Source organism: Somniosus microcephalus, chromosome 26, assembly GCF_052327205.1.
Source record: "Somniosus microcephalus isolate GS21.2 chromosome 26, FLI_Smic_1.0, whole genome shotgun sequence".
NCBI classification, from domain to species: domain Eukaryota; kingdom Metazoa; phylum Chordata; class Chondrichthyes; order Squaliformes; family Somniosidae; genus Somniosus; species Somniosus microcephalus.
In genome coordinates this window covers 14,264,207-14,280,046 of record NC_141012.1, presented here as the reverse complement: position 1 = coordinate 14,280,046, position 15,840 = coordinate 14,264,207, and the positions used below count along the sequence as shown (strand labels likewise).

The following is a 15,840-nucleotide window of genomic DNA, read 5'->3' as shown; positions in this document are numbered from 1 at the left end:
CTATAAACAGATAATTACAGGGCACTCAATAGTGTAGCTCCAACTGCTATTCCCAATGTGCTACTCATGAGGCTTGTACTCCTGATTCCCCAGGTGCCAAGTTCCCAATCGTGACCCGAGCCATTCTTCCACTTCTCCCCTCCCTAGCGTCAGTGACTCTAGGTTAAGGAAGACAGGAAAATCAATCAATCTGGGCTTCCTGCTCCTGCTCACTATCCAGTAATCAGGAAGGTTGAATCTGTCGATATCGGCTGAGGGTGAGTTTGGGAGCAGATGTGATTTCTCTTTAAGCTCGAGTATCCTGCCAAGATTTACTATGTAGGTTCACACACGAAGAATGACTACTTGAGAGAGGAACCAGAGAGTGATCACTGCTCGTGGACCTTTAACACCAATAGTTAGTGTTTCCAGAAGAGGGGTGAAAAGTTGGGAAGCTAAAAATAAGAGATTCTCATAGACACAAAGTAGGTTTTGGATTTTATTGTATCTGAACGATTTTCTGTTACAACAATGTATGTTTTACAGAAACAAAGCAGAACAGTAAGTAGTAAAATTAAATAACAGTAAATAAAAGACAATTTTTAATAAAGGCCCCAAAACTCTGAACCGCTGCTACACAAACAAAGGCAAGATCTTCATTCTTTGCATTTCTGTAAACATAAGGTGAACCCTTCAACCCTTTGCCTTCACAAGGTGGCTTTTTAAAAAAAAAAGCCCCAAAAGAATGTTGAGGACAATGGTTAAAGACAGTCCTGGTCTTTGGGTGGGGGGTGGTGTGCACACACCAGATTACTGGCACAGTTAACACAAGCGAAGCCTAATGTCTGGATGGCTCCTTGGATGAGTTGGATCCAATGTTCCCTTGGAGCTGCATGGCTGTGCAGCGCTGCAGGGGTCCCGCGCCTAGTTGAGAAAAGGTTTCAAATGTCCCAGTAATTAAGCAATCCATTTGGAAAGTACCTAGTAATTAAATAGAATAGGCCAGCACAAATCTGTGTCTTCCCTCACACTGCCCCAATAATGCAGTTCTCCGCACCCCCCCCCCCCCCCCGCCACCGACGAGCCAGGCACACACACACGCTGCTACAACAGACCACATTAGCAATAATCCACAAATTCACCCGAGGGTTCTCTAAACTACCATCGTCTGGTCAGACAACTGAATCCTATGGAAATATGCAGAACGCAAAGTACCCATACGCAACATTGGTCTTACAATTCTTCGTCTTTGCTGAGGGTAACTGGTTTTCAGCAACCGTCTCAAGACTCTAATCTTCGCCAAGTGTTTTATATATAAATTCAGGCATAGTCCTTCGTGTTGAAGAACGGCGCCACAGAACGGCGCCATCTTAGTCCCAATTTTTATGAGACTAATGTTGGTAAAAGCTGAACTTCACTTTATCTTCAACCCAACAGAGGACCTGTAGTTCAGTAAGGTATAAAAGAAATAGAATAAGGTCTTCATCCTCTGGTGTCCCTTTTGGCGATCTCACATTATTTTTTATTAAATGAGGCTGAGCAATGGCCTTTTGGTTTGTGACAAAACTTAATGACATTGAGTGCTAACAATCATTGCTACAACTGGCAATAGCTTGCAGATGTTACCTCAGGATTGAAAAGCTGCAAGTCTTGCGGGGTGTAGTTACACTGCCACACTCGCATTGCTGCGGAGAGGTTGTGGGCGTATGTCAATGACAAAAGCGGCAGTATATAACTCAACGTCATGTCGCAGCCTACACACCCGAGCCCACTAAAGACTCACGTTGGTCGGAGTTGGCACCAGCTGCAGTCAAACTCCAGCCCAGTGTGAAACTGCATTTTTAAAAGTGCCCGACCACCTGGTATCTCTAAATCTTTGCACAAAGAACAAAGCAGATGCATGCACCCACCTTCAGCTCCTCACACGAGAACGGTATCCGACAGGTGTGATGTGCAGTGGGCGGTCGCACGTTACACTGCGGACTGAACACAGTTTGATTGGCACCAAGGTGCAGACACTAGGGCACCGTGCATGTATACTTCAACATAGACCCAGAGTTTCGCCCTATCCACCGCTTACGTCAAGACTCAACAATGCAAAAAGGCATTAGGTGGGATTTGGCAAGTGAAATTTTAGTTTGGCTAGCACATTTTGTTCACAAGCGGCTGGCTAACAACCCAAAATTTTGCTTAAAGGCTCAAAAAAATGAATCAATTCCTTTTAGCGCCTTTCAAAATACTCTTCCAAAATGGGAATCATTCAAATGTACTTTGCTGATCATCTGGGCCTAGTCATAAAAGTTGAAGTAACTGGAAATGAATCCCAAGTGCAAAGGTTACGTGTATGCACGTCTGGCGTGGTACCTTGTCCTCCGGGAGCAGACACTGAGAAATCAGGGGCACACAGCCGACCATTTTCTCTCCATCAGGAAATCACTCCCTCCTCCTATGTACTCCTTGCAAACGAGGCTTCGCGTCAATAGAATGCGTCATAAAATTTAGCCACTAGTCTAATTTTGGCTTGAAAGGCTGTGTTTGTCAACTACCAAACTCATTTGTGGGGATATGCCAATAACTAACATGCAAAACAGTATTTTGGGGTTTAGAGAGCACGATTAGCACATTGAGAAAGCTAAAGGGCCATAACACAGATTTAGTCCAACAGGATGACAGGTTATTGCTACTCAAGGTCAGATTGGTTGTGCATCTTTGGTTCTAAAGTTGAGCGGACGTCACCATAAGAGAACACATCCTGCCATGACCGTGAGCATTTGATGAGATTTTACTTCTTATTAATTTTGAGAATGCCCATCTCTTCAAAAAGTACTTTTATTTATACATTGAATATACAGCCTTAGAAACAGGCCATTCGGCCCAACCAGTCCATGCCGGCGTTTATGCTTCACTCGAGCCTCCTCCCGTCTTTCCTCATCTAACTCTATCAGCATAACCCTCTATTCCCTTCTCCCTCATGCTTATCTAGCTTCCCCTTAAATGCATCTATACTATTTGCCTCAACCACTCCCTGTGGGAGCGAGTTCCACATTCTCACCACTCTCTGGGTAAAGAAGTTTCTTCTGAATTCCCTATTGCATTTCTTGGTGACTATCTTATATTGATAGGCTCTAGTTTTGCTCTTCCCCACAAGTGGAAACATTCTCTCTGTATCCACTCCATCAAAACCTTTCCTAATTTTAAAGACCTCTATTAGGTCACCCCTCAGCCTTCTCTTTTCAAGAGAAAAGAGACCCAGCCTGTTCATCCTTTCCTGATAGGTATAACCTCGCAGTTCTGGCATCATCCTTGTAATTCTTTTTTGCTCCCTCTCCAGTGCCTCTATATCCCTTTTATAATATGGCGATCAGAATTGTACACTGTATTCCAAGTGAATTTTTGACTGAGGTGTGGCTGCACCGTGGAATCTAAATCTGTAAACAGCGGTCTCCAAAATTGGAATCCAAGGGACAGTACAGCAATTACCACTGGTTCCGAGGTCACAAGTAGTCAAAAGCTGGGAACTATCCACAACACCTCACGTGCAGTTTGTGCTCAGGTTTTACTGATGGACGACAGTATTTGGCGCCTGATAAAGCACATGAAGGTGCTAAGGGGATGATCTTCACCTACCAGCTAAACATTAAACCGTGGAGTCCGACAAAGGTCAGTCTGCTGGGAGTGTTCAGAGGTCTCCAGCACTGTGTGTATGTGCTCCAGTCCCTTTCAATCTTATGAAAGAGTACATTGCCAATGCTAACAAATCAATACATTTATGCAGGTTTCATGCTGTTCGGAGCAGGTCCCTCAACTGACCAACAAAGAGGGAGAGAAGGAGCTCCATAGTCAACCTTATTGCAGTTAAATGCTTCAAAAGACCCAAGAGTTTTAGAGAGAATCATTTGGAAAATACTGCAATTAACAATTCTGTGGTTACCAGAAGAATATTGGGCGAGAGTTAGTACTTCACTGGGCCAGTTCAGGGGATTGGCGGTAAAGGGTTTGCCAAATAGAGCCTAAAGTCAAGTGGGTGCTGTATCAGCACGGTTATTCATTTACTATTACACAACAAATAAGGCAAACTCCAGCATATCAAACTAATATTACAACATTCGCTATACAACCCTGACTAACTGCATTCCATGGATGGCAGTCCCATGGTCTTGGGTCAAATCCCAGCCGGCTTCACTCTGCCTTTCCTCCTGTGAGCTGACGGGATAAAGTCAGCCCCATAGGTTAGGATGTGGGGAGCGAGCAGGAGACTGGGTCCCGTACTTGCCTCACTGGCACAGCATCGGTCTTCGGATAGATCTGGCTGCTCCAACCATAAATGGAGATCGGTCCCACACAGCCCTAATGATAACCTTCCAAGGGAAAATCTTTCATTACCATAGCAGAGGCCATGAATATTGCTTTGGACAAATTCAATCACTGCTTGCTGCAGGGGATCAGGACAGCAATGTGCTGTTCTGATTATGTAGAGACTAAAGGACGAACAAACTTACATTCGATTCACCATCACCAATATCACTCAGTAACTGGCCAACTGCTGGTGCCATTCAATCTGGTCAATGTGACTGCTCTAATCATGGATACATGTACCCTGATTTTTCTCAACTGCATTTTGTAATTCACATTTCAACTGTTTTAAAAGCAAACTCCAGGTTAATAACCGTCTTCCCACCCACAATTGTATAGCTCCAATGTGCTCCCAGCGCCGAGCTAGTTTCATTGTAAACACCAGAAATAACATGTCCCACGCTCTACCTTCCCCTCAGCTAAAGGGATGCTGGCACTATACAGTGACCGGACCCACCCCAGCCCCAATGCCCACACCAGCACCTCGAGAGACATTGCCTTAATCCAACCTGTACCCTGTAAGCTGTAGACCCGCCCTCCTCCGCACCAACTCTCGCCTCCCCCACCCAACAAGGCAAGACCCTTGCCCTGTCAACTCTCCGTATGTAATGCTAATGAAATGAAGAACTCTCGAAGATCCTCAACATGTGTCTCTGCAAATACCATGGAATATAATCTATAAAGTACCAGAATGCAAGGAGGTATTTCAGTTTCACTGAACTCAAAAAGAAAACTATTAAAAAAAATAAACTTACCAAAAACCTTTGCTGTCTGATTCCTTGAGCCAACCTAGAGTAGAATTTTCATTGCTGAGCATTTAGGCACCTTACAACCTATAACCACAGCAGGACAGGGCATTTAATGCAGCACCATTCCATTTACAACAGCATTTACTTTTTTAAAAAGGCAAAGTCTGGCTGTCTGTATTACATAGAAACATAGGAGCAGGAGTAGGCCATTCAAGCCTGCTCCGCCATTCAACAAGATCATGGCTGATCATCCAAACTCTAGCAGCCGGTCCCTACACCGACAGCCATCCCACCCAAGCCCTATCCCCGTAACCCCGCGTATTTAATCCCCCCTAACACTAAGGGTCAATTTATTTTTTTATTTTTTATCATGGCCAATCAACCTAACCCGCACATCTTTGGACTGTGGGAGGAAACCGGAGCACCCGGAGCAAACCCACACAAACACGGGGAGAATGTGCAAACTCCACACAGACAGTCACCTAAGGCCGGATTTGAACCCAGGTCCCTGGCGCTGTGAGGCAACAGTGCGAACCACTATGCCACCGTGCTGCCATCAGGTTTAACCTTATTCTTCCTGTCCTGATAAACAAAACAGTAACTTTGTAAGGACCGTTTGCTCTGTCCCTATGTATTCCGTATATTCTGAGCGTTATGTATGACAACGCGTTATAACTAGAGAGCAAGCAAGTTTGTTGCGGCACGAGATCCAAAAAACAGAAGCTGCCGTTTGCGCTGTCTCTGGGGCATTTGATGCAATCTTGCATCCTCGGGCAGTAAATTATACAGTACTTGGTAAGTGTAGAAGTTTGTGGGATCTCGTGCCAAACCAGATCACTTGCCCTACCTAGAACCAAAGAACAATTGCAGTAATAAAAGGAAAACGTACACCAAAAACATTACTGGCGCCCTCACTTACGCTTCCTAATGGGCGAGCTCCTTAAAGGGGCATGGTCATCACCGCCAATGCCTCTATTTGAAGTGGGTATCATCACGAAGCTGATTTTTAAAACTCGTTGGCGCGGACCCGTTTTAGGTCCATCTGAAAGATGGACCCTGTGAGTTGTAAATGTACCCATGCATATAGCATACAGCACATTCTGAAGCTATAGCTGCCATTACAGAGCTTTCTGGGCATCAAACAGGTGCAGAGAGCACCCGATACAACTGGATGCACAGATGTTGAGTGTTGTAGGTCTAAGAGGTACTTGACATACCCACACGCTAATCTCTGAGGCCACCAGCATCTCCCGGACAGGTTTCAGGGAGCTCAATCTCTCAGCGACAATTAATCTGAGGACATCAAAGAGTTCACAGTGACAAATCATGCTTGCTACAATGCAGATTGCACCCCAGTATGAATCATGATGGATCTTACAGTGCAGAACATACTGACCCTCTGGGGGAAATTCCCCAACTAGACTACAGTATAACATTAAGATGGGTGAGGGGAATATTTTCACATGTTACACCCAGCGAAAGCCCCAAGTATTCTCACATCAGACATAATGTAAGGGTGCCCTTACAGTGTCTGCCAACTGAACACGGGGTTCCTATTACAGTGTACCCCAGTTTCAAACTTAACCGTCAGGGCAGAACAGCACCAACAAAAGGTTTTATTTATTACATAGTTTCATTATTCCTTTTGGCAAGATTCAGGATTTAGTATCGGTTTTTGTGCTAGGAGATGGATTGAGACGTTTCATTTTACTTCTGACCGTTTAATAATCAACAGAGAGGTGAAACTTATCGCCTCTGACTGAGTTCATGAATTTACAGGATTATTTTTTGCGAATTTACTTTTTCTGCCCTGTAAATTCCCCCCTCCCCCCCACCCTACATCTATACCTAAGCTAAACCTCTGCACCAACATACTAGCCACAGATTCCTCCACGGTTTCTAAAGCTAGTGGTCAGCCAGAGTTCAATGGCGACTGAGGTACGCTGAATGGGGCCGTCAAATCTTTCACCCGACGGATGCACCCAATACAACAAGCAGGGCGTCGTGCCAATCCGCCAGCAAGACCAACGCCCACAAACACAGGAGCCTCTTTTCACTTTTTCTTCGCAACTTCCCGCTACCGACGGTGTGGCAAAGCACAAAAAAAACACGTTTGTTTTTAAAGCCAAGGATGTCTTCTTTTTCTCAGTACCGTTCCCTTCCCCTGTTAATACAGTTTTGGTGAGAACTGGCAAAACGAAACAGGTGCAGATAAATGTTTTGCCACCGAAGAATATCCTTTGCCACTTCTGCCGCCAAGACCTGATTTTATCCCCAAAAACTTGTGCGTAAAGTGGATTTCTTCAAACACAAGAGCCGCCTCTTAAAAGTAAAGCTGGCAAAGGAGATGGCAACAGTGTCGTGTCTTGTAGGGTAAGGGACTGATCAACACAGGAGAAGCCAACAGTCTCTCATCATCTCAGCAGCACAATGTCTTAAGCTGAAGGCCGATGCAGTGGCACAAAGACCTCCAACAAAAGAGCTGGCAGCCACCAAGGGCTGGTGTAACGCGACTGGCTCTTGAGGTCCCCGTCGCCTCCGAAGCTCGCTCGCAGCTGCACGGCGAGTCCCGTTTCTCTTGTTGCTCCAGAGGAACAGGCCCACGGGGAAGTCTGCTGTGCAGTCGGCGTTTCTGACCCTTTGTTGCGCCGGGGATTAGAAGACGTAGATTTTGTCTCTCTGCACATTATCCAGGTCTTCATCCAGGGTCAGCAAGATCTGAAGGAGGAAGTGAGAGGCACTCGTTAAGATTTACAAAAGGGTGATACCAGAACTGGGCGGTTATAACCATCAGGAAAGACTGAACAGGCAGGGCCGCTTTGGTCTAGAAAAGAGAAGACTGAGGGGTGAACTGATCGAGGTTTTTAAAATTATGAAAGGGCGTGATTGGGTAGACATAGAGAAGATGTTTCCACTTGTGGGGGAGTCCAGAAGGGCCATAAATATAAGATAGTCACTAATAAATCCAATAGAGAATTCAGGAGAAACTTCTTTACCCAGAGAGTGGTGAGAATGTGGAACTCGCTGCCACAGGGAGTGGTTGAAGCGAATAGTACAGATGCATTTAAGGGGAAACTAGATAAACACATGAGGGAGAAAGGAATAGAAGGTTATTCTGATTAGTAGAAGGCTATGCTGATAGGGTGAGATGAAGAGGGGTGGGAGGAGGCTCATGTGGAGCATAAACACCGGCATAGACCAGTTGTGCTGAAGGGCCTGTTTCTACATTCTATGTAATTAAAAGAGGAAGTAAAGGCTAATCGATCTAAGTACAGGGCTAAATTCACCAATCCCAACGCTCTCACAGGGGTCGTGTTTAAGCAAAGCACAGGTTGGAGAAGCTGTGCTAGTGCTGTGACCCTACCTCTGATCTGCACTCCCCTTGAATACAACTCCCCACTGGGAACGGAAGAGCAGTCAATTGCACAATTCCAAGCACTTCACGGAACAGAGCAAGCATGTCGCAATGTTACAAACGGTCAGAGCTGGGCAGTCTCAGTCGAATACCGCCTCTGCTCCAGCACGAATTGGCAATCTCACTCAGACAGGCAAACAGGATGGCCGGTGTGGGAAATGGAAAATATTACACTTGGTGCAATAGAGGGCGCTCTTCTGGGTTGAGTGAAACCAACCCACGCTATGCCTGAACTGGGAGTACTTGATACTGACACTGGTGCAGGAAGTGAAAGGAGTTCCATGTAACGGCACTATCACCCTTTACCTTGATGGGCACAAAATTAACAGCAACTAAAGTTGAGTGTCAGTCATGGCTCAGTGGGCAGCACTCTCACCTCTGAGTCAGAAGGTTTGTAGGTTCAAATCCCACTCCAGAAACTTCAGCATAATAAATCTAGGCTGCCATCCTGAGGGAGTGTGGTGCTGTCTTTCAGATGAGACCTTAAACTGTGGCCCCATATGCCCTCTCAGGTGGATGTAAAAGATCCCATGGCATTATTTCAAAGAAGAGCAGCGGAGTTGTCCTGGGCCAATATTTATCCCTCAATCAACATCACTAAAACAGATTATCTGGTCATTATCACATTGCTGTTTGTGGGAGCTTGCTGTGCGCAAATTGGCTGCCACATTTCCTACATTACAACAGTGACTCCACTTCAAAAAGTACTTCATTGGCTGTAAAGTGCTTTGGGATGTCCTGAGGTCGTGAAAGGCGCAATAGAAATGCAAGTCTTTCTTTTATTGCCAGCTCGAGATAGAGATCTGAAGGTGTAGGAAACCAGAAACTCAAGACGAGGTCCTGCCACTCAGTGGCAGAGTTTTGGTGATACCGGGGCAGGTTGGTGAAACCAGCCACTCTCTATATCTGAGTCGGGACATCACTGCACTGCTTCCGTGCGGCAGTTTCCTGACTATTTTCTCCTCTGTAATCGAAGAGCTACCTCACTCACTCACACTTGGCTTTCTACATCTTCCTAGCTCGAGAATCAGCTTTGCTGCGTCACAGAAGCTGCTTGGCACAGCTACCAAAACGTAACAGTGACTGCAAAGGCAATGCACTGGTTGGGAAACACTCGGAGAGAACATGAGAACATAAGAAATAGGAGCAGGAATAGGCCACTTGGCCGCCATTCAATAAGATCACGGCTGATCTTGGGCTCAAAGCCACTTCCCCGCCCACTCCCCATAACCCTTCACTCCCTTATCTTGCAAAAATCTGTCTATCCCCACCTTAAATGTATTTAATGACCCAGCCTCCACGGCTCTCTGGGGCAGAGAATTCCACAGATTTACGACCCTCTGAGAGAAGAAATTCCTCCTCATCTCAGTTCTAAAAGGGCGACCCTTTATTCTGAAACTATGCCCCCGAGTTCTAGATTTCCCCACGAGGGGAAACATCCTCTCTGCCTCTACCTTGTCGAGCCCCCTCAGTATCTTATATGTTTCAATAAGATCACCTCTCATTCTTCTAAATTCCAATGAGTATAGGCCCAACCTGCTCAACCTTTCCTCATAAGTCAACCCCCTCATCTCAGGAATCAACCGTGTGAATCGTCTCTGAACTGCCTCCAATGCAAGTCTATCCTTCCTTAAATAAGGAGACCAAAACTGTACGCAGTACTCCAGGTGTGGTCTCACCAATACCCTGTACAGTTGTAGCAGGACTTCCCTGCTTTTATACTCCAACACCCTGGCAATAAAGGCCAACATTCCATTTGCCTTTTTGATTAGTTGCTGTACCTGCAGGCTAACTTTTTGAGAGAGATCCTGGGGCATACTGCAAAGGGGAAAAAAACAAATGTTTTAAAAAGAGTAAGAAACGGCTGTGGAAGAGATTTATACCAAATAAGCATTGAACTCAGGAAGTCCATTTTGGCTATTGTTTTTTAGGAATTTCTCTGTTTGGGCAGTTAGGCGATTTACAACAACAACAACTTGCAACTATATAGCGCCTTTAACATAGTAAAACGTCCCTCAGGAGGTTTTTCAAACAAAATTTGATACCGAGCCACTTAAGGAGACATTAGAAAAGCAAAATACTGCAGATGGTGGAAATCTTGAAATAAAAACAGAAAATGCTGGAAATACTCAGCAGGTCAGGCAGATCAGATCAGTTCTGACGACAGGTCACCGACCTGAAACATTAACTCTGTTTTTCTCTCCACAGATGCTGCCTGACCTGCTGAGTGTTTCCAGCATTTTCTGGTTTTTATTTAAGGAGATTATTAGGGCAGGTGACCGAAAGTTTGGTCAAAGAGGTGGGGTTTGAGGAGCATCTTAAAGGAGGAGGGAGAGGTCGCGAGGCGGAGAGGCTTACTCACCAGAAAAGAGCCAAATAGCGCGATGGAGGACAAAAAATGCCAAATGTCATGATCGTCAAAGAAGTCGAGCAGGATGCATTCTCTGTTGTGCTCCCTGGACTCAGCTGGAGTTTTCTGTAAAATGGTAAAGGAAACATATTTATTTCAGAATGTTAAATGATTTCCTATAGTAGATAGTCAGAGTGACTAAAATGGGTAATGTTATGTTATTGTTTGGCTAGATGAGCTGCTAAATAATGCACCACATTGTGTAAATAGATGAGCTGCTAAGTAATAGGCCATCCTTTGCAGATAGATGGTAGCATACTGGTTATGTTACTGGACTAGTAATCTGGTGATAAGAGTTCAAATCCCACCACGGCAGCTGGGGAATTTAAATTCAGTTAATTAAATAAATTTGGACTAAAAAGCTAGTATCATTAATGGTGACAATGAAACTATCGGATTGTCGTAAAAACCCATCTGGTTCACTAATGTCCTTTAGGGAAGGAAATCTGCCGTCCTTACCTGATCTGGCCTATACATGACTCCAAACCCACAGCAATGTGGTTGACTCTTAACTGCCCTCTGAAATGGCCTAGCAAGCCAATTAGGGATGGGCGTTAAATGCTGGCCGTGCCAGCGACGTCCACATCCCATGAACAAATTTTTAAAAAAATGAGCTGCCAAATAATGGGCACATATTGTGCAGATTGATGACCTGCTAAATAATGAGCTATTAAAACAGAAAACATTGGAAACACTCAGCGGGTCAGGCAGCTTCTGTAGAGAGAGGAAGGTAGGTTTAATGTATCAGGTCGATGATCTTTCATCAGAATCGGGCTCTGACAGCATATGTAAGAAAGAAGGATTCCAGAGCAGTGTCTTCTTCTTCTTAGGCAGTTCCTCGGCACTGAGGATGACTTGCTTCCACATGAAAAAAGAGTTCTCCGGCGACTGATGAGTCCAATGTGGGACCTACAGTCTCTGTCACAGGTGGGGCAGACGGTGGTTGAAGGGGCGGGTGGGTGGGGTGCTTGGGTTGACGTGTGCTCCTTGCGCTTGGCTTCCGCTTGCTCCCGGCGAAGAGCAGTGTAGAGAAAAAACAAATCGCACGTTGAATCTGGACCTACTGGGTTAATGGAGGATGTGCTTACCTGCCATGTGCTGAGACCCTGAAAGAAGAAAAAGAGAGCGAAGCCCCAGACTACAGCTGTACAGATAATGCAGATCAGGGGGATTGGTCTGATCCTCTCACCACTCCGTAACTAGGGACACAGAGAAAACAGCAGACAGCTATTAAATGTCCGATAGCTCGGGAAATAGAACACAGTCAATGAAATTTATTCTTGCGCGACTCCACTTCAAAAAATAAATACACCGCAATATTGTTATCCAATGTGCCTCAACCTCCACCAAACACATTTGATACTTGATTAACGGAGCACATACAGAAAGCACTGGGGGTAACTGTCAACTTTGGCAGGGGGAAGACTGGTGGGTCGGCTGCCCTCTCCATTGAAGCCCCCGCTGAGATTGAAAATGACCCCTATTTTGTTTTTAAAATATATACTCCCCCCCCCTCGCTCCCCCATCCTTAGGTTTTCCCAGGTCATGAACCATTCCAATAGGCTCCTAGGCTTCTGTCAAATCCTACTCTTGATCTCCCACTGGTGTACAAAGGCAGCCCAGGGTTTTTCACGCACTGACTGTCAGCCGTGGCTCAGTGGGTGGCACTCTCACCTCGGAGTCAGGAGGTTGTGGGTTCAAGTCCCCACTCCAGGGACTTGAGCACAAAAATCCAGGCTGGCACTCCCAGTGCCAGTACTGAGGGAGTGCTGCACTGTTGGAGGTGCCGTCTTTCAGATAAGACATTAAACCAAGGTCCCCGTCTGCTCTCTCAGGTGGATGTAAAAGATCCCATGGCACTATTTCGAAGAAGAGTAGGGGAGTTATCCCCGGTGTCCTGACCAATATTAATCCCTCAATCAACATCACGAAAACAGATTATCTGGCCATTATCACATTGCTGTTTGTGGGAGCTTGCTGTGTGCAAATTGGCTGCCGCGTTTCCTATATTACAACAGTGACTACACTTCAAAAAGTACTTCATTGGCTGTAAAGTGCTTTGGGACGTCCGGTGGTCATGAAAGGCGCTCTATAAATGCAAGTCCTTTTTTTGATTTTCTTTCCTCCAGCTCTCTACAGAGAGACATCTAGCATCTGCTTGACGCCTCTCTTTGAGGACACGGAGTAAATTAGGAACTAATGGGTCACAGGCCTAAACTTGCGGCCTACCTATAGCGTGCAAGAACGAGCAGGCTGGGGGGGTAACTTTAACCCGACTGGAAACTGACAGGATCAGATAGGCCGCACCATTTTACTTTGACGGGTGATCGAACCAATCCCGTCGAACGGGTTAGGTTAAAATCACCCCCAGTGTGTCAACTTGCAACAGAAATTAACTGAGAATAGTAATCAGCAACATATTAAAGGAAACAAATGAATGTGAACAGCTCGTGGGCAATGTTCCCTTTAAGCTGCGTGGCTGCGCAGTGCTCCAGGGGTCCCGCCCAGCTGGTGAGCCAGCTTTGAAATTGAAAAAAAACGCGCATGTACGGACACTTGAATGGGCCGTGTGGCCCCCCAAAAAATTAGGGGGAACATTGGGTATAATTGTTGACATGAATCAGTCATTCATGAAAGAAAGACTTATGAAATAATATTAAGTGGCCTGCGGGTGGCGTTGTCCAGGGAGAGTATAAATACTCGGGCACGGCCCAGCTTGCGCAGGACATTCTTAACAGGAACTAGTGAAGGACACAACTAGACCTCCATGTTGTAAAACAGTTGATTAAAGCTTTGTTTAACACTTAGACCAAGTGCCTAGTGGTTTTCTTACGTCAATTGTTTTAATCTAATTGATTTGAAAAGTGGAGATAATGGTAGCACTAGTTCTTATAAAGTGAAGACTGTGACAATCTAACCTCTGGGCTTTCAATACAGGCACTGGACACATAATGAGACAACACACCATCCCCCAACAGTGCTCAAGGTGAACCAAACAATAAGCCAACTGGCTTCTAACCCGAGAGGTTATAGCCTATCGGGAAAGAGTGAACAGGCTGGGGCTCTTTTCTCTAGAAAACAGAAGGCTGAGGGGTGACCTGATTGAGGTCTTTAAGATTGTGAAGGGGTTTGATAGGGTAGACGTAGAGAAGATGTTTCCACTTGTGGGGGAGACCAGAACTAGGGCCGTAAATATAAGATAGTCGCTAATAAATCCAATAGGGAATTAAAGAGAAACTTCTTCACCCAGAGAGTGGTGAGAATGTGGAACTCGCTGCCACAGGGAGTGGTTGAGGCGAATAGCACAGATGCATTTAAGGGGGAGCTAGATAAACACATGAGGGAGAAAGGAATAGAAGGTTATGCTGATGGGGTGAGATAAAGAGGGGTGGGAGGAGGCTCGTGTGGAGCATAAATACCAGCAGAGACCTGTTGGGCCGAATGGTCTGTTTCTGTGTATAATTTGTAAGACTTTGTAATCTACCATTCTCTTACCTTCATGATGATGTAAAAAGCAAAGTACAGCAGCAAGTTGCAGATCCCTATCGCCAGCAGATAGGACGCAAAATCTTTGGGTCTCAGAATAAGTCCGTACGCAGCTCTGAAAAAATAAAACCCAACTCAACTCAACTCAGCTCAACAGCCTCGCTGGACTCAACATAAAGTTCAACAATTTCAGATCATAACCTCGGCCCCTATCACACATATATATATATTCTTTTTTTTATCCACACTTTTTGTTTTCTCTTCTCTCCCACATGACAGCTGTCCTTCATTCTGCCAGCGCAATTCACAGCCCATCTAGAGCCATCCTTTGTTCCTTAACCTGTCCCATTTCCACCTCCTCTCGCCTTGAATATCTCTCAATGTCTCTCAATGTCTCTCAATCTCTCCTGCTTTCTATCCCATCACTGACCTTCCCTTTTGTTCTTTCATCCCCTCCGCCCTTTTCCCAGCCCCTAAACTTGCTTTCCATTTCCTGCTTTTTTTCCAGTTCTGACGAAAGGTCATCGACCTGAAACGCTAACTCTGTTTCTCTCTCCACCGATGCTGCCTGGCCTGCTGAGTTTTTCCAGCGTTTCCTGTTGTTCTTTCGGATTTCCAGCATCCGCAGTATTTTGCTATCGTATCAGCTCAACTCATACCAGTTTCAGCTGATGAAACCAGGCGTCGCGACACAACACATTCAACAGTCAGCGCCACAGAGTTTGCGCAATTTCCTCACACAATCACATTCCCGGTCCCATCACGAAGACCGTCCAGAGGCCAGAAGTCAACCAGGAGCCACTGTCCACCATTGCCTTCCAGTAGGTGGCTACAGTACAGGACTGGCACAGGTGTGCAGAGCAGCACTTTCATTTCATGCTTCCATTTTAGGTGTCAACCATGGCTCTCTCGCCTCTGAGTGAGTAGGTCATGGGTTGAAGTCGCACTCCAGAGACTTGAGCACAAAAAATCTAGGCTGCAGTAGTGAGGGAGTGCTGCACTGTCGGAGGTGCTGTCTTTCGGACGTTGAACCAAGGCCCTGTCAGGTGGATGTAAAAGATCCCATGGCACTATTTTGAGAAAGAGAAGGGGAGTTCTCCCCGGTTCCTGGCCAGTATTTATCGCCCAACCAACATCACTAAAACCGATGGTCGGGGAGTCCAGAACCAGGGGTCACAGTCGAAGGATAAGGGGAAGCCATTTAGAACAGAGATGAGGAGGACTTTCTTCACCCAGAGAGTGGTGAACCTGTGGAATTCTCTACCACAGAAGGCAGTTGAGGCCAATTCATTAAATATATTCAAGAAGGAGTTAGATATATTTCTTAAGGCTAAAGGGATCAAGGGATATGGGGAGAAAGCAGGGACAGGGTACTGAATTTGGATGATCAGCCATGATCTCATTGAATGGCGGAGCAGGCTCGAGGGGCCGAATGGCCTACTCCTGCT

General features: G+C 45.7%; 1 protein-coding gene across 4 annotated transcripts in view; it reads right to left on the bottom strand.

Annotated features, from left to right (window-relative positions):
- Positions 1-465: 465 nt before the first annotated feature.
- The window catches only part of sidt2 (SID1 transmembrane family, member 2), a 108,914-nt gene continuing 93,539 nt past the window's right edge, over positions 466-15,840 (bottom strand). Inside the window, exons 23-28 of one of the 4 annotated variants that reach the window (XM_085967863.1) lie at positions 14,402-14,507; positions 11,995-12,105; positions 10,859-10,972; positions 6,299-7,799; positions 5,088-5,165; positions 466-1,421 (exon numbers count right to left, since the gene is read on the bottom strand). In XM_085967863.1, the coding sequence (XP_085823989.1) occupies positions 7,737-7,799; positions 10,859-10,972; positions 11,995-12,105; positions 14,402-14,507 (394 nt within the window). In that variant the 3' untranslated portion in view covers positions 466-1,421; positions 5,088-5,165; positions 6,299-7,736. Of the gene's footprint in view, positions 1,422-5,087; positions 7,800-10,858; positions 12,106-14,401; positions 14,508-15,840 lie in introns of those variants that run through there. The other 3 variants (XM_085967862.1, XM_085967864.1, XM_085967861.1) reach the window with 3 other exon arrangements.